The sequence below is a fragment of the Heloderma suspectum genome, chromosome 3 (genome assembly GCF_057233095.1).
Source record: "Heloderma suspectum isolate Gila_16-S chromosome 3, 16-S_ref, whole genome shotgun sequence".
In the NCBI taxonomy this organism is placed as follows: domain Eukaryota; kingdom Metazoa; phylum Chordata; class Lepidosauria; order Squamata; family Helodermatidae; genus Heloderma; species Heloderma suspectum.
In genome coordinates, this window is record NC_139460.1 from 17,639,304 (window position 1) to 17,662,174 (window position 22,871).

The 22,871-nt window shown below is 46.9% G+C and overlaps 1 protein-coding gene across 2 annotated transcripts in view; it reads left to right on the plus strand.

Annotated features, from left to right (window-relative positions):
* Positions 1 to 22,871, plus strand: part of LOC146349387 (glutamate carboxypeptidase 2-like) — a 59,202-nt gene that overhangs the window by 25,682 nt on the left and 10,649 nt on the right. For both annotated transcript variants that reach the window (XM_084841608.1, XM_084841609.1), the window contains 8 exons: positions 2,320 to 2,418; positions 4,952 to 5,037; positions 5,873 to 5,992; positions 8,577 to 8,659; positions 9,978 to 10,041; positions 10,914 to 10,981; positions 18,655 to 18,746; positions 22,112 to 22,202. In XM_084841608.1, coding sequence (XP_084697734.1) covers positions 2,320 to 2,418; positions 4,952 to 5,037; positions 5,873 to 5,992; positions 8,577 to 8,659; positions 9,978 to 10,041; positions 10,914 to 10,981; positions 18,655 to 18,746; positions 22,112 to 22,202 — 703 coding nt within the window. The remainder of the gene's footprint in view (positions 1 to 2,319; positions 2,419 to 4,951; positions 5,038 to 5,872; positions 5,993 to 8,576; positions 8,660 to 9,977; positions 10,042 to 10,913; positions 10,982 to 18,654; positions 18,747 to 22,111; positions 22,203 to 22,871) is intronic.

Consider the following 22,871-nt stretch of genomic DNA (forward strand, 5'->3'; position numbering starts at 1 on the left):
GCACAAAAATATGTACAAATGTCTGTGCCCATGCAGAACTACGGTGGAACAAGCTTGAGGATGGAAATATGAGAACCCCTACGAGATCGAGCTTGACAGATTCCCTCATCCCTATCCTCCACTGGCTAGGGCATTGTAAGGAAATATCCAGGCAGTGGGCCTGTTCAGACATACACAGGGGAAGGGTGGTGAGAGTAACTATGGAGGGCGGGGGATTAGCGAAACCACAATGCACAGGCCTGCCAGAAGACTGTGGAACTCTCCCCTCTGTAATTACCTGGCGATCTTCCCGGCATGGTTACCAAGCATCCTATCATCCTCTGTGCCTCAAACGGGCTGCCAACGGCTGCGCTCGTGGCCAAAATGGCCACGCAGCCATAGAGAAAGTCCGTGGCGGCTACAGCATCATTGGCACTGGAAAACACTCTAGCCAGCGGACTCTATGGTAATAGCCTGGAAGTCCCCCGGAACCATCAGGGAGCCCACCAGTTGACATGGTAAGCCACCCAGAGCCCCTTAACCTTTTTGCAGGGGGCGGGGGTAGTCAGGTGGCTTACTAACCATGGGAAAAGTGGTTTTCTCTCCACACATGACACTAAGCCAACATGGGTACTGGAAATTCCCTAACCATCATGGCTTTGCGTTACATGTGAACAGGGCAGAGTCACATTGTGGCACCCAACTGGGGAGCCAGCTTCCAAACTAGGGCTGTACGAAATCCACTTACCGTTCCGGTCTGGGGTGTGCGTGGCGGGGGGGAGGCAATCTGTCCCTCCCTCCAGAATAGGGGTGTACAAAACCCGCTTACCTGGCTCCGCTGGGTTCCGCAGGTGGGGGGAGGTGATCCGTTCCTCCCCCCAGAATCCTTGCCAGGAGGGGAGGCGATCCGTTCCTCAGCCCTGGAATCCTGCCCGGCTGGCTCTGCTCCACAGCCAGGCCGCAGAGCTGCCGGCTGGGCCAACCCACAGTGGTACCTCCAGCCGCTGTTGGGCTGCTGTGGACGCAAATGGCGTCCTGTGCAGGGGACGCCATTTGCATCCCTACGCCGGCCCGTGATAGGCTACGTAAATATTTACATAGCCTATCACAGCTAAAGCAGGGACGCAAATGGCATCCCCTACGCCATTTGCGTTCCCGCTTTAGCCGTGATAGGCTACGTAAATATTTACGTTGCCTATCATGGCAAAAAAAAAGTAACGCAAATGGCGGCAGCTACGGCCTATCACAGCCATTCGAAAGATGTGAATGGCGGCTGCAGACGCGGCCGCCATTCGAGGAGCACCGGAATGGCCGACAAAGGTAGGCTCCGTTCTGGGCTCATTTCGCGGGGGGGGGGGAGGGGCCTTCGTTCCACCACAGATTTCGGGGGGCTGAATGCGCTGGCATTCAGCCTCACCAAGATCCGTGGCGGAATTCTCCGCCATGCCTACTCCGGAGTCCTCCCTGTCCATCTCCACTTCGCAGCAAGTCCGCAGAGCTGCCGGCCGGGCCCGTCTGCAGCCGGACTTCTGTCCATTGCTGGTCTGCGGCTGCAAATGGCGTCCGGCGCAGCAGACGCCATTTGCGTCCCTGCTTTAGCTGTGATAGGCTACGTAAATATTTGCATAGCCTATCACGAAAAGAGTAGTGACACAAATGGCGTAGTGGATGCCATTTGCGTCCCTGCTCTTTGCCATGATAGGTTATGTAAAGATTTACGTAGCCTATCACGGCTAAAGCAGGGATGCAAATGGCGTAGCGGACATAGCCTATCACGGCTAAAAATGTACGTAAAGATTTACATAGCCTATCACAGCTAAAGCAGGGACACAAGTGGTGTCCAGTACGCCAGATGCCATTTGTGGCCGCAGACCAGGGCAACGGACGGACCGGACTGGCCGGCGGCAGGTAGGGTCCATCCGGGGAGAATTTCACGGGGTGGTGGAGGGGAGTGCTCCGTTCCACCACGGACTCCAGGGGAGTCCGTGGCGGAATTCTCCGCCATCCCTATTCCAAACTGAAAGGTGAGCTGATCAACGATAGAGTTTGAAAGCTGAATTACACTGGGACTACACTTTGCTTTCTGATTCATGTGCCTTTTGTTGGCTTTCTGATGTTATAGTTTTGAATTCTCAAAGTTGAAGTACCGAATGTTGGGTTCCCCAAAAGCATTTGGAGGAAACCTGTATTCCCAGAGTTACTTCCATTTTTGGAACCCATGTAAGCAAGAACACGATCTGTCCTACTGATTGAAGAGGAACAAAGTTTCTTTCGTGTGTGCTTTTTGAAGTAAAAACATTTCTTAAATTAAGAAGCCTGTAATGCTTCTTTTTCCAACAGGGAGATGGGAGGGCCTCCCCCACCGGATGACAGCTGGAAGGGAAACCTCTCTGTGTCTTACAACATTGGGCCAGGCTTTATAGGAAGTTCTTCAAAAAGGTAGGGGAGAAATACCATCTTGTGTTTTAGACCAGGGGTGGGCAGAAGGTAGATGATCTATTGGTAGGTCTTTGCAAGGTTTGCAAGGTTTGCAAGGGTGTCTGACTCACAGTTGTGTAAGGGATTGTGAGGGGCTCCAAAAGGATCTCTCCAAACTGGGAGAATGGGCATCTAAATAGCAAATGCAGTTCAGTGTAAGAAGTGTAAACTGATACATGTTGGGGCAAAAAATCCCAAGTTCAAGTATAACCTGATGGGATCTGAGCAAGCAGTGGCCACCCAACAAAGAGATCTTAGGGTTGTGGTGGACAGCTCAATGAAAATGTCAACTTAGTGCGCAGCTGCTGTAGAAAAGGCAAACTCCATGTGATGCATAATTAGAAAAGGAACTGAGAATAAAACTGACAATATCATACTGCCTATACACAAGTCTATGGTGTGACCATGCTTGGAATACTATGTCCAGTTCTGGTCACCACACCTAAAAAAGGATATTGTAGATAGGGATGTCAGAGAATTTCACGACGGATCTCGGTGAGGCCAAATGCCAGTGCATTCGGCCCCCCGAAATCCATTGTGGAACGGCCTGCCACCCTCCCCCCACGGATCCCCCCGGGACGAGACTTACCTGGGGCAGATATTCCGGACGGCGGCGGCTCCAGCGGCGGCGGCTGGTCTTCTGAACGGCTGCCACCACCACCATTTGCAGTCTGTGTCTTCCCCCCACATAGACGTGATAGGCTACTATCACATCTGGGTTTAAAAAAAAAAAACCACGTACACAAATGGCGGTGGCTACGGCTGCCCCCATTTGCGTTCCTTTTTTTTTTGCCATCTTAGTCTACGTCAATATTTACGTAGACTAAGATGAAGAAAAGAAAGGGGAACGCAAATAGCTCCCGCTACGCTATTTGCGTTCCCCTTTCTTTTCTTCATCATTGTCTACATAAATCTTGACGTAGACTAAGACGGCGAAAAATAAGGAACGCAAATGGCAGTGGCCGTAGCCACCGCCTTTTGCGTATGCGTTTTTTTGCGGGGGGGGGTTGTTACCCAGAGCCCTCCGCGGCCGGAAATCTGGCTGCGGACGGCCCTGGCCTGGGCCTGGCCAGCTGCTCCGCGGAGCCGCCACGGAGCACAGCCAGCCGTCGAGGATTCCGGGGGGGAAGACCGGATTGCCTCCCCCCCATCGATGATTCCGGGGGGAGGGATGGAACGCCTCCCACCCCCCTCTTGAACAGAATCCACGGAAAGGTAAGTCACTTTCGTACCTCCCTAATTGTAGAGCTGGAAAAGGGCAACTAAAATGATCAAGGGGCTAGAGCATCTCCCCTATGAGGAGTTGTATAGCATGGAAAAATGGAGTGTAAGGGGAGACATGACAGAGGTGTACAAAACTATGTATGGTGTGGAGAATGTGGATAGGGAGTCATTTTTCTCCCTCTCTCATAATACTAGAACCCAGTGGGGTCATCCTGTAAAGCTGATTGGTAGGAGATTCAGGACAGATAAAAGGAAGAACTTCTTCACACAGCACAGAGTTAAACTATGGATGTAAACCACAGGATGTAGTGATGGCCACCAATTTGGATGGCTTTAAAAAGGGGTTAGCCAAATTCCTGGAGGAAAAGGCTGTCAATGGCTACTAGTCCTCATGCTACCTCCAGTACCAGAGGCAGTGTGCCTATGTACACCAGTTGCTGGGGAACATGCGTAGGAGGGAGTTGTTGCACTTGTGTCCTGCTGGTGGGTTCCTGGTCAACAGCTGGTTGGCCCCTGTTTGTACAGAATGCTGGACTAGATGGACACTTGGTCTGATCCACCAGGGCTCTTCTGATGTTCTTACATTCTTAACAATAGTAACAACTAAAAAGCCCCCTTTCCCCCTAAATTAGGTTGCTGAAAAAGAATTGTTGGGCATGGGGACCAAGAGTGGGGGGGCATGAAAGGCAATCTGAGCTTGGTTGTAGTATCACAAATTCCAGAGCTCCGCATGTGCTGGGGTGGCAGAATTAATCAGGGGCTTAGGTCCCCACTGATTCTCGTAGCACCCTGCCAATTCTGTATAGCGAGGTGATTTAGCATTTCCAGGGCAACCTGAAACAAAAGGAAACACTCGTGTCTGGAAGGAGGCAAGTCAGCGTAGGTCAGATAAGGGAGCTCTGCCGATCTGCCTCTTCCAGAAATGAGCATTCCTGAACAACAGGAAAATGGAACTATAGAACCAGGACTCAGCAGGTTTCAGTAGTTATAGCCCAGCCTTCCCCAACCTGGTGTCTTGTAGATGTGTTAGACTGCAACCCCCATCATCCCCAGTCATCATATTGGGGTGAAATGCAAGTCCTGGTTCTGAAAAGGATGAAGACAACAACTACATTAGGATAGTTCATCGTTTACATATGAGTAGAAAAGCACAGCATTTTACTCCTTATCTTTTCCAGCCTTAAGCCACTTAACTTCTAAAGGGGGAAAACTTTCTTTCTTAACCTGACAGTGCTTACTATCTGATTTTTTTAATATGTAATTGCATTAGCAAAGTCAAAATGCACATCCACAGCTTCAAGAAGGTGACAAGAATTTACAATGTGATCGGTACTATCCGAGGTGCGACTGAGCCAGGTAAAGCTGTTCTCTCACTCAGTTTCTCTGTGGGATCAAGCCAGGGGTAGGGCACATGCCTTTGCTTGCTAACAAAGCCCTATGGAGAGAGACTGAAAGAAATGGGCATGTTTAGCCTTGAGAAGAGAAGACTGAGGGGAGATATGATAGCGCTCTTCAAGTACTTGAAGGGCTGTCACAGAGAGGAAGGCCAGGATCTCTTCTCCATCGTCCCAGAATGCAGGAGCAGGACACGGAATCATGGGCTCCACTCAAGTGACAGGAATCCAGATTCCGGCTAACAACAGGAAAAACTTCTCAACTGTTAGAGCAATAGGACAATGGAACCAATTCCCTAGGGAGGTGGTGGGCTCTTCCACACTGGAGGCATTCAAGATGAAACTGGACAGCCATCTGTCAGGGATGCTCTGACTTGGATTCCTGCATTGAGCAGGGGGTTGGACTTGTAGACTCCTTCCAACCCTACTATTCTATGATTCTATGAAAAGGCCCCAGGTTCCATCCCTGGCATCTCCAGAGGGGGCTTGCAAGAGTTCCCATCTGAAAACATGGAAAGTCAGTGCTAGTCAGCGTAATGCACTGAACTAGATGCACCAATGGTCTCACTTGGTATAAGGTAGATTCCTATGTTCTTCCAAGGTAGGAACTTGGTCAACAACCCCCTCACCATCTTTGTTGCCCTCCTCTGAACACATTTCAGTTTGTTGAAGAGGAGTGCGGCCTTCTTTTTCTCTGTCCCTAACCCCAAATCATCCTTGCATGGGCTCTTAACTATCATCACCATCCTCATTTATTGCCCCCAGTTGGAAATAAATCCCCTTCTCCATTGCCCCAGACAGGTATGTTATCCTAGGCGGCCACCGTGACTCTTGGGTGTTTGGTGGGATTGATCCTCAGAGCGGAGCTGCAGTCGTTCATGAGATTGTCAGGAGCTTTGGGAAGCTGAAACAACAAGGTGAGGCCCAAAGAATGCAGAACATAAAGACGTGTTTGCTTGTTTGACTGTCTGGGGATTTGTATCCTGCCATCTCTCTAATGCTTCAAGGTAGCTGACAATGAAATTAAGGAATAAAATAATACAACAGTAAAAACAACAAAAGCAGCAGATATAAAAACAAACAAACCCCCATTATGAGCCAGTGACTAATGAAAGCAATCAACCAATTAAAAGGACTAGAGGTAAAATCCAACTTAAGTCTTTCTTAGAGTAGACACACAGAAATGAATGGGACTTAAGTTATTCATAACTAACTTACGTGCCACCCACTTCAGTAGGTCTACTATAAGTAGGACCTATGTTGGTCGGATTTCACCCTAGATGTCATAAAAGCTAGTCAAATGCCATAAAAAGCCCAAGAGTTGCATAGTTTCCATGGCACACAACATTGACCATTGGCCATGCTGGTTGAGGCTTATGGGAATGGTAGTACAAAAAAATCTGGAGGGCACCAGGTTGCCTGCCTCAGGCATATGGGTCTGTACACTGATGTAACTACAGACAAATCTGTAGTTTTGTCTGTAGTTACAGACAAATAGGCCCCATGTGGACATATGCTAAAGCATAGCGTGGCACTGCAGAATGACCCTGGGTGATCCTTGGGCCCATGTAATCCCTCTCCCCTGTCTTCCTGTGGTGCAACTGTGAGATCAGACACATTTGCTCCCATTTCAATTAACCACAGTTGGGCATTATGCCCAAACCAGGAACTGAGGTTAGTTTTAACCATGGTTTGTTCAAACAAGCCAACTTCAAACCATGGTTTAGGACTGACCCTGGCTGGTTCAGAAAAAAACATAGTTAAAGCTAACCACAGTTCCCATTTTGGACATAATGTCAAACCATAGTTTTTTTGAAAATGGAAGCAAATGCTTCCAAGCCTCCTCTTGAGTGTGCTAGGCAAAGCAGGGGGAGGGGGAGCATGTGAAGGTCACCCACGGATCACCCAGGGTCATTCATTCTGTATTACTAAGCTGTGGTTTACCATTAGGTCTAAATGAGGCCATAGACTTGCCTGTAGGTACATCAGTAGCCCCTGGCGTTCACTATGCTAACCCCCCCCCCCCCAAACAACAACAAACTTCTGTGCCAATGAAATCTGCATTCTGCAATCTTCATAAGAGATGCAAATTAAGGCTGAAATCCTGAACATGCGTACACGGGAGGAAGTCCCATTGAACTCATTAGGACTTATTTCTGAATAGACATACACTGTAAAATAATTTATTTCATTTTTCATGATTTGTTTTTCTATATCATCGTTGTTGTCGTCGCCATCTGCTATTTATGCATATGTACAGCTTAGTCATTTGGGGAATGTGTATTTGGTACAGAATTTTTATAATTTTTTGAGGCTGTGAATGGGCATTTTACCTGTTTAATGCACATTGAAAGAAATTACTTGAGTAACCTTTGCAAAATCCAAATAAATACATAAATAAGATGAAGCATTCCAATCGTAAGGGTTTCAAATATTCTTTTTTTTATTATTTCCCATAAGGGCTGCCATCCTGCACACACTGGGATAGCTCAAGTTCTCATAGAATCATAGGGTTGGAAGGGCCCTACAAGACCATTGAGTCCAACCCCTGCTCAATGCAGGAAGCCTGATTCCCAGGCAGTCTCAAGCAGCCCAGTTACAGGATATCTTCCAAAATCATTAGGAACCACAAAAAGAAAAGAATGGTGGTTTCACTTAACATTTTGACGTTGCATTGTTCATTCAGAATGATGAATAAGAGGCTTTCAGAGACAATGGCTTGTTTTTAAATGATTAAATAATTAGAACTGCAAAATACTGAGTCAATCCGACGAAGGGTATTTTCACAAGAAGAATGTGGTATCTTTATTTATGTGGTTTTAATGTTCTATATATTTTAAATTGTTTTATTGTGTGTTGTTTGGTTTTAATTTTTGTGAACTGCCCAGAGAGCTTCGGCTATTGGGCGGTATAGAAATGAAATAAATGAAATAAATGAATAAATAAATAAATAAATATTATTGGTTATTACAAAATGAATGGGAATGATACAAAATGCAAATCTCTCCCACTAAAAGTTAACTCAGGTGGTGTGGATGCTGACAGGATTGTAGCTAAAAATGGGACCACTGAGAATCGAGCTGGACCTACCAAAAAATATTTCGATTTCGTGGGGAAAAGTCCTAAAGGGGACCTCACACATACACACCCTGAAATCCCACTCTGGATTGAGGTTGTTCAGTAGCCATGGAGTGTTGACTCTCAGTTGGAAAATAAAACTGGGAAACCCGATTGGAGTGATGGGTGGAATGCTCTACTTGGGTTCCTTACATCTTAAACTCTCCTAGAGGAAGACATGACTGGCAGGCAGGAACCCTCAACAGGACACTGAGTTGAGGAATACCCACCACATCATTTTGTTACAGATTCCACCCATTAAATTCTAATCCTGATCACATTCAACAGAAGGCCAGACTCAACGTTATTTTCATTGCTAGCTCCACAAGTACTTTCCTGGGTCATTCTGTAATAATGACGAGACTCTAAATATCTCAACTGTAGGATGGCGACCTAGAAGAACAGTCATGTTTGCCAGCTGGGATGCGGAGGAGTTTGGCTTAATAGGATCTACAGAGTGGGCTGAGGTAAATCCATAGTAAGTTCAACTTACAAGTACATCAACTCCGAGAATTATTTTTTTTAAGTTTTCATGAAAATCCATAAGGCTTTTTGTACACATTTTTCAAATACATGCATTTTATATGTATATTTGCCTAATGCACACATTTTTTTTTGCAGTTTTCCTAATATAATGCATTTTTTAATATTATTTCTCCCAATATCTGCATTCCATAATATACACACTCACACCCACTCACCCTTCCCCAACATCTGCTTGTTAAGAAGAATGGAATATCAGGAAGAAGAGTACAGGCAGCCTTGGCAACTTGGCGCCCACCAGATGTGATGGACATGGACTACAGTCAAAGGGGCTGTTCACACAACACGCTAACCCACACTCAGTGGCTGAGTGTGGGTTGTTTGTTGAACCATGTGTTAGCGTGTTGTCTGAACCCAGGGCCCCATCTACATGAGCCATTTGCCCCGGTGCTGCTCTGAAGGGAAGATCTTTGCGACACATGACGCAGTCCCTGCTTCGCAGCTAGGGATTATAGAGAAATCCGTTGCGGATTCAATTGAGGCTAGATTCTTTGGAATCTGGCCTCAGGAATCCACGGCGGATCGGCCCCACTTACCTCCATTCCAGGAGGATTCTGTGCGGAATGGCTCTGGCTGCTTGCTCCTGGACCTGTCCCATTCTCCTCTGCACCGATCGCCATTTAAAAAAAAAAAAATGGCGATCGGCAGGATGTGCCCATAGACTTAGACACAAACTAGAGCCGTGAATCTTGCGTATAAGTCTATGGACACCCCTTTCAGTTCATCCTGAATCTGGCTCATGAAAGAACATGGCTTGGGAAATTCATCCTCTTTTCCACCTGCATGATAGATTTGTCTTCCATACATTTGTACTCTTGGCGCTGATCCACTGATGCATATACATTACTTGAGCTCTCATTGGCTTTTTTTATTGCACTGTCTTGGTGAGCGTCAGCCAGATTTTTTTTTCAAACTGCCTTTTGTGTACTTTGTTTTTTAAAAAAAGTCAAGAGAATAATAAAAGTCTTGATTCAGAGAGGGTTGGAGAGAGAAGATGATATTATGTGTGAGTTGAGGGTGGGTTATATGAAGGTTGTATCTGTGGGGTTAGATCTGTGATGAACTATTCATTCATTCACTCACTCACATACACACACACAAACACACACACACACACACACACACACACATTATCCCTTCAGGCTGCAGTCAACGAGTGCCGAAACTGCATGCGTGAACTAGCCCATAGAGAAATATTTTGAGGATGAACATGAATTTGCATTTTCTTCCCTTCTATTGTAGGAAAATGTCAAAATACTACAGGAGCGTGGGGTGGCCTATATCAATGCTGATTCCTCCATAGAAGGTAAAAATGTACACAGGTCTTGATTGAGAAGAAGGGGTGTGATTGATGAGCTGCCATCATGATAGTACATTTTGTAAACAAATGGTTAGACTTCTTAAACCTCCGGAATGTGCAATGTTATTCCCTTCTTATAATCGCAGAAACACAAAGTTGGGAGACTCCCAAGAGATCATCTGTCTCAACCCACAGTTCTACAAGAATATAGTTTAGTTGATATAGAATATAGAGAAGTTTAAAACAGCAGAATACCATGTTCAATGGCAGTTGAAATAATTTATAAATAATAAGAACATAAGACTGTAAGAGTCAAGCTGGATTAGTCTGAGGGTCCATCTAATCCATCATTCTGTTCACACAGTGCCTAACCAGCTGCCCACAAGAAACCACAAGCAGGACATGACTGCAACAGCACCCTCCTGCCCATGTTCCCCAGCAACTGGTGTACATAGACATGCTGCCTCTGATACTGGAGGTAGCATATAGCCATCAGGACTAGTAGCTGTTGATAGCATTCTCCTCCTGGAATTTGTCTACCCCAATTTTAAAACCATCCAAATTGGTGGCCATCACCATATCTTGTGGTAGCGAATTCCATAGTTTGACTATTCGCTGTGTGAAGACGTCCTTCCTTTTCTCTGTCCTGAATCTCCCACCAATCAGCTTCATGGGATGACCCCATTGGTTTCTTGTATTTTGAAAGAGGGAGAAAAATGTCTCCCTCTCCACTTTCTCCACACCATGCATAATGTTGTACACCTCTATCATGTCTCCCCTTACTTACCTTTAAATAAATAAATAAATAAATAATGATAATGGTAATTTCCATTTCCATCTCGAAGACAGTAAAGATGCTATTCCTTCTTTTCTTTCAGGCAACTATACCCTTCGAGTTGACTGTACTCCATTGATGTACAGTCTGATGTACAATCTGACTAAAGAGGTAAAAAAGGAGCAGCATGCTGTGAACATATGGATCTCTTCATTTATTAGGCTTCTCTCCCACTTTCCACTCAGAGCAACTCACACAACTGTCTCATCCAAGCACTGATCAGGATCTCACTGGCTTTGCTTGAGCTTCCACAAAAGCTTTTAGCAGGGGAGGGGAACCCATTGATCTTTAGGTTTCTTTGGATTCCAACTCCCATCAATTCCAGCCAACCTGGCCAACAATTGGGGAGGATGGGAGCTGTAGTCCAACTACATCTGGAGGGGCACAGATGGCCCAACCCCTGGGTTTTCGCATCAGCTGTCATGCCCAATGACATCATCCAGCCCACGGAGGTCTGGGGAGCACAATTTAGCCCCCACTCCAGCAACATGCTGCATCCCTCCTGTAAAGCATAATGTATTTTCTTTTTCAAGAAGCAGCTATTCAGTCTGGTGAATTCCTACCCCCACCCCACCCCCAACAACTACAAATCATATCTAATCACCTCTCTGGGACATTACATTTGTTCATCAATGTTGAAAACCAAAACGGACATAGGAAGAGGGCAGCCCTGACGTAGGGGCCACATTCTTTCAGCGAGCTTGAATATGGCTTCCCTTTGAAAACAGAGCCAGTTGTTTCCTTCTAAGCATTATGGGATGGTATTGTAAGTAGCACTATCTCCGGGGTGTTGCTAGGCCTGTTTCATGTTCCCCAGCCTTGACCCATCCTCTGTCTCCAAAGAGGACTCAGAGGCAGAGGAGACTCCTTCCATTAATCCAGCTCCCGCTAGGCCAGGGACTTCCAGACCAGAGGTAGACTCCTCAGATGTAGATGGCGCTCCCCCATTACAGCCCTCACCACCCCCACCCTGTAGGAGCCAGTGGCTACAAATCAGGCAGTAGCCCTTTAATAAGAAACAAATATCTCTCTGAGGGGGTGGAGTTAACTGCAGGTCTTCAGCTGCTGGCCTTTATGAGGTTTCAGAAAAGCCTTTGACTGTTGCTGAGTCACCCATGCTTGCATCTCTGCTAACTTTGAGCTGGCCAAAAGGCCAAGGTCCTGGAAGATCCTGCCTGGTCTAACTTGCTATTCAGCACTCTGAAACTGGACTTGCTTGCCTGGTCTTGCCTGGACTGAACTTGACCTGACCCGACCTGACTTACCAAGTCCTTGCCTGTATGTGCCTTGCTGGTTTTAAATCTCTGGATGCCTTGAACCAAGGGATGTACAACACTCATTTACCTTTTCGCGGAATTTTTCGCAGTGGGGGGGGCACTCTGTCCCTCCCCCTGGAATCCTCGACGGAGGGGGAGGCGATCCGGTCCTCCCCCCCGGAATCCTGCCCGGCCGGCACCGCTCCGCGGCGGCTCCGCTGAGCAGCTGGCAAGGGCCGTCCACGGCCGGATTTCCAGCCACAGACGGGCTGCTGCGGATGCAAATTTTGGCCAGGATTTGTGTCCAGCCAGGCTGCCGTGATAGGCTACATAAGTATTTACGTAGCCTATCATGGCAACCCCCCCCCGCAAAAAAAACACAGCGTACGCAAATGGCGGCAGCTACGGCAGCCGCCATTTGCGTTCCCTATTTTTCGCCGTTTTAGGCGTAATATGTTTCGTATTACGGTGAAAAAGAAGGGGAACGCAAATAGAGTAGTGGGCACTATTTGCATTCCTTTTTTTCCCGTCGTAATAGCTTACGTAAATATTTGTGTAGGCTAAAATGGCAGGAAAAAAAGGAACGCAAATAGCGCCCACTACTCTATTTGCGTTCCCTTTTTCCCCCGCCATAATAGCCTTCGTAAATATTTACGTAGGCTAAAATGGTGAAAAATAGGGAATGCAAATGGCGGCCACCGTAGCCGCCGCCATTTGCGTACGCCTTTTTTTTTTTTTGATTGGCTTGTCGTGATAGGCTACGTAAATACTTACGTAGCCTATCATGGCAAAGACCAAGATGCAAATGGTGGCTGCGGCAGCTGGTCGAAAGACCAGCCACTGCCGCCGGAGATGCCACCGGAGCTGCCGCTGTCCAGAACATCCGCCCCAGGTAAGCCTCATCCTGGGGGGGATCCGCAGGGGGGCGGGGGGTGGTAGGCCGTTCCGCTATGGATTTCGGGGGGCCGAATGCCAGTATATTTGGCCTCACTGAAATCCGTGGCGGAATTCTCCGCCATCCCTACTTGAACCAAGTTGGACAGGGCAGTCTGGGCCCATGTGGATCCATCCCTGATTATATTTCCCAAGACACCCAAATCTTTACGGCACAGCCCTGAGTGTCTATTGGTGCAAAAAAGGGTGCTTCCCCTCAGTTCGCTATCCACTTTCTCTGCTCCGTGCATCATTTTGTACACCTCTATTGTCTCCCCCCTTACTCATATTTTTTCTAAGCTAAACAGTAAACACTCCCAGACCTTGTAACCTTTCCTCGTAATGAGTTGCTCCAGTCCCTTGATCAGTTCAGTTGCCCTTTTCTGCAGCTCGAAAGATGGTGAGCTGTCCCTCACCGGAGGCATTTAAGCAGATGCTAGACAGCCATCTGTCAGGGATGCTGTACTAGCATCCTGCTCTGAACCAGGCAGTTGGACTAGATGACAACTAAGAACCCTTACGAGCCTAAAAATCTATGATTCTATGAATGCAAAGCATGTGCTCTGCCACCGAACTAAAGACACACTTTTTTTACTTTTTTTTTTTACAAAGGCTATTATCCAAAAAGAGAGAAAATTAATGAGCAGAGGCTCACACAACCAAACCAAAAGATGACTGTGCTTTATGGTCTAAATTTCATCTGAGGAATAAAGATCCTCTGGAAAACAGTAATTAAAGTCAACCACCTCCCTCTTAGATGCATAAATAACATAGTACCTTAAAGCACAGAGATAATATGGCTTGAGTAATGACAGTGCGTAGTAGCAGGAAGCTTTATCGCTGCTACCATCAGCCAATATAATTTAGTATCGCGTTGCATACTAGTTACACATTTAGCAATATGAAGGCCTGTTTCACCAACAAACTAGGCCTTTACTAATCAAGGGTGCCTTATGTTGTACATAATGCTGTGCTGAAAATTTCTCCCACATTTTTTCCGACCATTCTCATTCAATTTGATAGAAGGGAAATGGCTTTCAAAAAGGAATTCAAAGAAGGAGACATTTCAAGGAAATTCTCATGGGTTAGGTTTTGGGTTCTTGTGCTTACTTTACTTATGAGGTCGCTGAAGAGTGTGCATGAGTGTCCTGTCTGTCATCATTCAATAATCTCGGTGGCAGCCTGGCATCTCAGTTAAAGCCATCATGAGGAAGACATCATGAGGCAATTGAGCGGGTGGTGGCGGTGCAGTTGAAGGCACACTTGGAAGCAACTGATTATCTAGACCCATTTCAGTCGGGCTTCAGGCCTGGGCATGGGACAGAAACGGCCTTGGTCGCCTTGGTAGATGATATGAGGAGGGCTCTGGATAGGGGTGAATGCTCCTTCCTTGTTCTCCTCGACCTCTCAGCGGCTTTCGATACCGTTGACCACGGTATCCTCCTGGACCGCCTGGAGGGGTTGGACACTGGGGACACCGTATTGAGGTGGTTCCGGTCCTTCCTCTCCGGCAGGTACCAGAGGGTAGCACTGGGAGAGGAGGTTTCGGACCCGTGGCCACTTACTTGTGGGGTGCCACAGGGTTCCATCCTCTCCCCGATGCTATTTAACATCTATGTGAAGCCGCTGGGGGCTATCATCAGGAGGTTTGGGGTGCAGTGTCATCAATATGCGGATGACACGCAGCTCTACCTCTTGTTTAAATCTTCACCAAGGTTGGCCGTAGAATCCCTGTCCAAATGTCTGGAGACGGTGAGTGGCTGGATGGGGAGGAATAGGCTGAAGCTGAACCCTGACAAGACCGAGGTACTTTTGGTGGGAGACAAGAGGAGGCTGGGGGATGTTGACCTGGTGTTGAATGGGGTATGGCTACCCTTGAAAGACCAGGTCCGCAGCCTGGGGGTCATTTTGGACTCCCAGCTGTCCATGGAGGCTCAGGTGTCAGCTGTGAGCTGGACAGCGCTGTATCAACTCCATCTGATACGGCGGCTGCGCCCCTTCCTTCCCGACCATCTGCTCCCATCGGTAGTACATGCCCTGGTCTCCTCTCGTTTAGACTACTGTAATGCACTCTACGTGGGGTTACCCTTGTAGACGGTTCGGAAACTGCAGCTGGTACAGAACGCGGCGGCTGGCCTGATTAAAGGCAGCCGCCGGCGAGATCACATCACTCCAGTGCTGAAGGAGTTGCACTGGTTACCAGTTGTTTTCCGGGCCAAATTCAAGGTGTTGGTTTTGACCTTTAAAACCCTATATGGTTCCGGCCCAGCCTATCTTAAGGAGCGCCTCCAGCAGCACCAGACAGGCCGCTTAACAAGATCAGCCTCGGATGGCCTTCTCTCTGTCCCATCAGCTAGGACAGCTAGACTGGTGGGGATGAGGGAGAGGGCCTTTTCTGTGGTGGCCCCCACTCTGTGGAACTCCCTCCCTAGGGAACTCCGCCGTGCCCCCTCTTTAATGAGCTTCCGTCGTGCATTAAAAACGTTGTTCAGGCAGGCATTTGGGGTGGGTTAGGGTATTTTAGAAAATGTTTTTATTGTAGAATTTTATTGTTTTAAACTGTTTTTATTGTATGTTGTACATCGCCCAGAATGGCTGGGTGACCAGCCAGATGGGCGTTAATAAATTTAATAATAAATAAATAAATAAATAAATTCCTCCCAAGGGGCTTTTTCAGTTCAGGAATGGCAGGTGGCCTGGGAGGCTGCAGAGCAATGGGAAGATGTGTGATGGAGAGAGGAAACACACACAGCACCCTCGGCCATCTTGCAGTGTTTAGGTAAGCCCCCAAATGCCACCAAAATAAATTCAAAATTCTGCCTCAGAAGAGTGGAAGCCTCAATACAGTTGATGCTGTTGTCACTTACAGAAGCAGAGCAATAAACCAAAGGCCCTGGGAAAAAAGAAAGCACCCGTGCTACAACCCCTGCCAATAGTGAACCCTATCTGTGAGAAATGGTTGGAGAATTTCTCCTCCCCTAGGAGAAATTTGGTGAAATTGTCCCCCCAATTTCTCTACTCACAAATAAGACTGGAGAATTTTGAGAGACCCTTTGTGCACAGCTCTGGTTGTATATCCCTTCCCCTTTTGAGCCCCAGTTGAGCCCCCATGATTTAGCCCTCTGTGTGGGCATTACTAAAGCAAACCTGGGCAGAAGGGCTACTGATTTTGATTTCTGCCATATAAACATAGATGATCCGGTACAGTGTTCTTAAAGCTGTGTTCCTAAGAATCGTGGAATTCCTCGGAAGTTCAGCAGAGGCTACTCAATAAATTCAATAACAGCAGGCAGGCATTCCTTAAAGAATGAGGGTTGGATTCAGATTCCATCCTACATTAGCAGAAGGCATGTTGCACAAGCGCAACAACTTCCCCCACACTGCACAACATCATTCTGCTAATGGTAGGATCTCAGTCCAGCATTCTGGGCTCCACGAGTTCAAAGTTCTTGTGCAACATTGACCAATGTATGGTTCATTCTTACTTCAAGGCCAAATGTCCATCTGTGCATGTTGTGCAACCGCTTGCACAGTGTTTTTGTGGAACTGCACTGCTGCTACAAATCTTCCGCGTGCACATATCTGGATCTGACCCAATGACAGACCTCCCCTTGCAAGGCAGTTCTGCATGGAAGTGTATTGGGCAAGCCCTTTTAATTCTGGCAAGTGAACAGGATGCCTAAGAGGCATACTTGGACCCAAATGGGATGTGCACCCTAGAACATCTCCAAAATCCGCTCCAGTATTGTGGGGGTTCTGCAACACTCGCATCCACAGACACATCAGTGTGGGAAAAGTTTCCTGAACTTAGGGGTATGAAAATCTTTTCATTAGTACAAGGAATTGAGGGGTTATGGAAGGGAAGATTCAGCACAATCCCAGAACTTTCAGCAGTGTGGTGATATTTAGCCACTATGGAATAGGAACATTGCTTTCCTGGTCAGTGTCAAGAGTAGGCATGGAACTTAGGAAGCTGCTTTATACTGAGTCAGAAACTTGGTCCATCTAACCCAGTATCATCAACACTGACTGGAAGCAGCTCTCCAGGGTTTCAGGCAGGAGTTTTTCCAGTGCTACCTGGAGATGCTGAGGATTGAACCTGGGACCTTCTGCATGCGAAGCAGGTCCTCTACCGCTGAGCTATAGCTCTTCCCTAGTGCTGGCATATGCTTTTTCTCCACTGGCTGGCTAGCCCATTGCTCCCACCTTGTCCTCCTTCCCTACTGTTATGGAATGAAGTGCCTGCAGCGGCTTATCTGACACAGGAGGAAAGTGCTTTGGTTAGGAACACAAGAGAAGCTGTGTTCCTAACCAAAGGAGAAGACCAAAGGCCTATCTAGTCCAGCAGCCTGCTTCCCACAATGGCCAACCAGATGCCTCTGGGAAATGAAAAGCACCCTCTCACTTGTCAGGGATGACATCAAGGGTAGGCATGGCCGGGCACCTGCCAAGGGCCCATACACCAACAGAGGCCCACTGACAAGAGCCCCCTGGAGTTGCTCCTCCTTTTCACCATGGCAACAACCTGCTTGTTCACCTGCCTCTTGCTCTGGCCCAGACAATGGTAGTGGTGAGAAGGAGGAGCACTAAATGCCATGGCCTACTTGCTCAACGGCTCTCTGCCAGCCAAGCAAGCAAATAGCAGCAGTGATGTGGAAGAAGATGGGAAAGAGGAGCAGCTGGTAACAATGGTGGTGAGAAGGTAGACTCACTGAGGCATTGAGGGCATCTTGCCCAAAGGACCCCCAAAACCTGGAGCAGGTGTAACACTTTTCTTCGGGGTCTCTAAAGGGACCCACAGCAAAGGCCTTGCACAGGGACAATTAACATGCATCATTTTAATTTAATTAAAAACAATAATAATGTGTGTGCAATAGTTTTACATGTGTAATGATTCACTTATCACCAAAACAATAAAACAGAGCACAGCCCTCCCAAAGTTCTGTCTTTCAGATTGAGTCCACAACAAAAATATAAACAAAACTTCTTTCTGAAGCTTGATTTTTTTCTGCTGGCCAGAGAAAAAAAACAGTCTCTACTCAGTTCACTCCAGCAGTGCAGCAATCTTCTCAAAAGGGATCAGGATCCAGCAACACAGGAACAACTTGTTAAACAGCCCTTTATACAATATAAAAGAACATAAACAACAAGGAACTCATTGTGTTTGTAAAAAAAAAATCGTGACTCTCTAAAAAAATTCAAAAGGGAACCTCCCTGCTAACCTGTCTCAAGGGTTCAGGGTCTTACAGGGAGGAGAAAGCTAGCTTCTTCCACACTGCATTTTGGTAACTGCCTAAAATGGTGGCCACTCTCTATCTCACTCCTTTACTGAGCATGTACAGGGATATTCCCACTCAGAATTCTTAAAGAAAAATATACCAGTGAGTTACACAGGCACTGCATGATGCTTTGCTAATTCCATATCTGTTCTCCCCCAGCTCTATCCATGGTTGTATGGGCGCCATCCAGATGGAACATCTGGCACAGTGCTTCCTGTTTCCAATCCCTGTTTCTGGTGCAGCATGAGATAGAAGGGGTGGCAGGCTGCCCATCTCTTTCACTTTCATGAATACAAAACGTTTTATGTTTTAACAGATACCAAGCCCTGACGAAGGGTTTGAAGGCAAATCTCTTTATGAAAGCTGGTATGAGAAAAGCCCATCGACAGAACGTAAAGGCGTGCCCAGGTAAACGCCGAGTTGGGAAGGATGGGGAGAAATCAACAATTGTGATCCCTTGCAGAGATTGTGTTTCTTCTTAGGGGTGTTGAACCTTAGGCCCGTGGGCTGAACCCAGCCCACCTAGAGTTCCACAGATGGCCATGCCCCTTCCCTGGCCCCACCCCTTTCTCCCAACCACATCGTGTTTGGTCATTCCCCAGCTTTTGCACAGTTTCTCCGCATTATAAAAAAGGTTGAAATTTGTCTTATAAGGCTTAGGTCCTGGCAGTAAGAGCTTTAAGTTAAAATGTGCTGGTAGTTTTTGATAGTTTTGGCATTTCTGGTATTTTTTGGCCCTGCCCCTTTTGTCTTTGGCCCCACCCGCCACTGGAATGCGGCCCCCGAGAACTTCTCTGCAATTGAATTTGGCCCTCAGGCTGAAAGAGGTTCAACACCCCTGCTTCAGCTGCTGAAGCACAAGTACTAGATTGAAGGGCCAAATCTATTGCAGAACGTCCTGGCCTGCTCGGTTCCAATGGATCCCACTGTATGTGGAAAAGACGTCTAAATCCAGTGCTGTGGGAGGGGTCTCCATTTAGGGTGAGGATGGGGCAGTTGCCCTCCTGTGTTTCAGCCCATGCGTGATTATGCTTTAGGAGTACCTGTGTCTTCAGATAGCTCATTGGTTTGACATGTTGAGGGCCATACTTGATGGAGCACCTTTCCTGGCATGAACTGAACCTTACACTACATTCAGCATCCAAGGCCCTCCTCTGGGTATCTCCTCTGAGGAAGGCTTGGAGGGTGTCTACAAGGGAGAGGGCCTTCTCTCTGGTGGCCCCCCTAATTATGGAATGATCTCCCCAATGAGGCTCACCTGGCACCATCATTGTTATCCTTTTGGCGCCAGGTTAAAACTGCCTTCTTCTCTTGGGCATTTGCCAGCACATAATGAGTTTTTAATCAGATCATGGATTGTCTCTGTTGAAAAATAGTTTTTAGATATATGTCGTCTCTGTGTGTGCTGTCTGTTTATATGTTTTTATGTAAACGGTTTTGCAGTTTGTACAATGTATTTTTAATCTGTGAACCATCCAGGGAGCTTCAGCTATGGGGTGGTATAGAAATGCAGTAAATGGAATGAAAATATGTATTGCTGCTGCCCGTATCATTTCTTAGACTTTCCCCCCCAACCAAAGCAGTTCTGTTGTGTGCTTGTGAATTGTGTATTGTGGTTGTGCACTTGAGTGTGTGTGTGTGTGCGGGGGGGATGGTAGGGGAAAGGCTTTTTAACCCTTTCCCTTAAGGCCATTTCCCCATTCCCAATCTCACCCCCACCTCATCTTTCTGCCCTATGGGAGGAGAGATACAGGTAGAAGAAATTGCTGGGGGTGGGATGTTTGGTTGTTTGTTCGCTTGCTTGGTTATTTATTACATTTCTATGCTGCCCAATAGCCAAAGCTGTATGGGCAGTATACAAATCCAACCGTAAAACCATAAAATATAAGAACTTAATAAAACACATTTGGTTGGATCCAGATTTAGTCATATTTAAACCGATGGAACAAGTCAATCTTGGCTAACTTCAGTCCTACCCCAGCAGTTCCTCCTCTGAAACTCAGAGGCCGCTTAAGAAAATGCTGGAGAAACTGTAACATAGGGCTATGGGCCAAGTGTAGTTTGCCCCTGACTCTTGATTGCTACGAACAATGAAAATGGTCCACATGACATGTGCATGCTAAAGGAATAGACCCCACGGTGTTGTGTTTAAGTGACTGGTATTGGTCTAATTATGAGGTTGTGTTTTTTTAAGGTAACTACAATATATGCTCTTAAAATACGCTGCTGTGCAATTTAATTTCAAAGATAGCCAAGCATAGCCCTTGGGACCTCTTGTGCATCTTGACCCCTCACGAAAATACCTTTGCCATTCCTGAAAGAAAAATGCTCCAATCCATATCAGCATTATACCCAGTGGTGTAGTGGAGCCAGGAGTTGCATGGATGCAGCCCCAACATTTTTTATTAGCAGGGATGCTGATGCCATCTGCCGCCCCCCTCAGAATTCCCTGTTCCCTCTGAGCTTACCTGCAGTTCCCACAGGAGCGGGGGGGGGGGGAGAGATGAATTTTTCCACAACAGTAGATTGCTCCTTGTTGTAATGCAAAGTATTTTGGGGTGGCTTGGTCCTGAATGAGCAGTTGAGACCCATCAGCTTTATGGAAGACCTGCTCCTGGTGGAGATGGAAACGCTAGAACTGGTTTCTTGATATGGGTCTATGAGCTGCCTGCATTTTTGGACTCTCCTTGGGGGCGTTGCTATGGGGACTGTCATGATGTCACTTCAAAAATTTACTACTACACCACTGATTATACCACATGGAGAAGTGAGCAGAGTTGTAATAAATCTGATATTTCATATGAAAGACCCTCTGAATCTAAATCCACAAGTCCTGAGAAGCCTCCCAGATTTTTCCCCCTACTTCTGTGAATGCTAATACTAACAAATCACTGGACACATGCATACATACAGACACACACACGGAGGGCAGTATCCAACCGTGTCATTCGGCAAACTCAAATAGCACTAGCGGAGCTCTGCTGAAACTTTCCGTTGGGCAGCGATTGCCCATTATGCTTGCACAACCAGTTGTTCAACAACTAATGTTACATTTGTGCAAGCAGTTGTGCATTATGCTTGTGCAACCTGTTGTGCAACCTATTGTGCGATCGTTTGTACAATAGGTAGCACAATGGGTGCAGAAGTGTTATGCACACCTGGTTGCGGAACAGGTTGCACAAGAGCTATGCGCAATGGGTTGCACAGGAATAATGCACAACTGTTGCGCAACCATGCTTGTGCAACCATGCTTGTGCAAAAGTAACGTCAGTTGGATTCTTCTCTTGTGCATAGTTCAGAACCTAGCTTCTGCTGGCACAACATCATTTATGCTAACAGAATGACACAGCTGGAGTGGACACTGCCCGTTGAGAAAGAGATAAATACGTACACACAAACATACATACACACACACACACAGGGCTAAATCCAGTGATATAGAAACAGGCTTCCATTTGGGATATTCCCTTTCCTTCCTGCCCCCCACAGTACCCCGCACACAAGTCCCCTAACCCTCCAGAGCAGATTTGGAGGGGGGTGGAGGGCTACAGGAGGGAGGGGAAATTTGATCTGCCTCCCAGTATCTTTCTGCTGACAGAAAGACACCATTCTATACCACTTATTATTATTATTATTATTATTATTATTATTATTATTATTATTTGATGGGAATATTTATCAGGATCTATACTGTGCTTCTTTGAAACAATATTTTTATGGCACTCTTTACACAACTTGCCCTCCACCCTCCCCTGTTTGTCTCCTTTCCAAAGGATCAGCAAGCTGGGCTCCGGCAATGACTTTGAAGTCTTTTTCCAGAGGTTGGGCATCGCTTCTGGCAGAGCCCGTTACACGAAAAACTGGGTGAGCATGTTCTGTCTTACCAATCACATTACTGCGACCTGTCAGAACATGCCATCTGGGGAATGTGGTATCTGTCCAATAAAAAACTCCCATCCTTTATTTGCTCATGCCAAGTTAATCTGTCAAAATACACGACGTGGGCGGGGGGGCATTGCTGAAATGAAAAGGAGCTTGGTTGCAGGGTTCAGTGAAATCAAGGCTCTGTCCCGACAGGGCTGTCCCAAGATATTTTGCTGCCAGAGACAAAGCACAAGATGGTTCCCCACTCCCATTCCATGTACAAAGGTCAACTGGACTGGCAGTCGAATCTTACTTCAACACTAGTGATGGGACAGCGTCCTCCACCACACCTAAAGGCAGTAAGCTAGCTTAAGGGGTGCAGGGCAGGCCACAAGGCACATTGTCTGTCTGTCTGTCTGTCTGTCATCCATCCATCCATCCATCCATCTATCATCTCTGTATCCTGCTTTTTTCCCTCTTGCAAGGAACCCAAGGTGGCTGAGTGGAGACTACAACCCAGATCTCCTGAGTACCAACACTGAGTACCAACACTAACCACTACACCTACACCACACAGTTCTCTCCTCCAATGCCTTCCTGTGGCCTTCTAGCATTTCCCGCATAAGGCGAACGCTTCACTTTGCCTAATGGTAGGGCCGGCCCTGTATG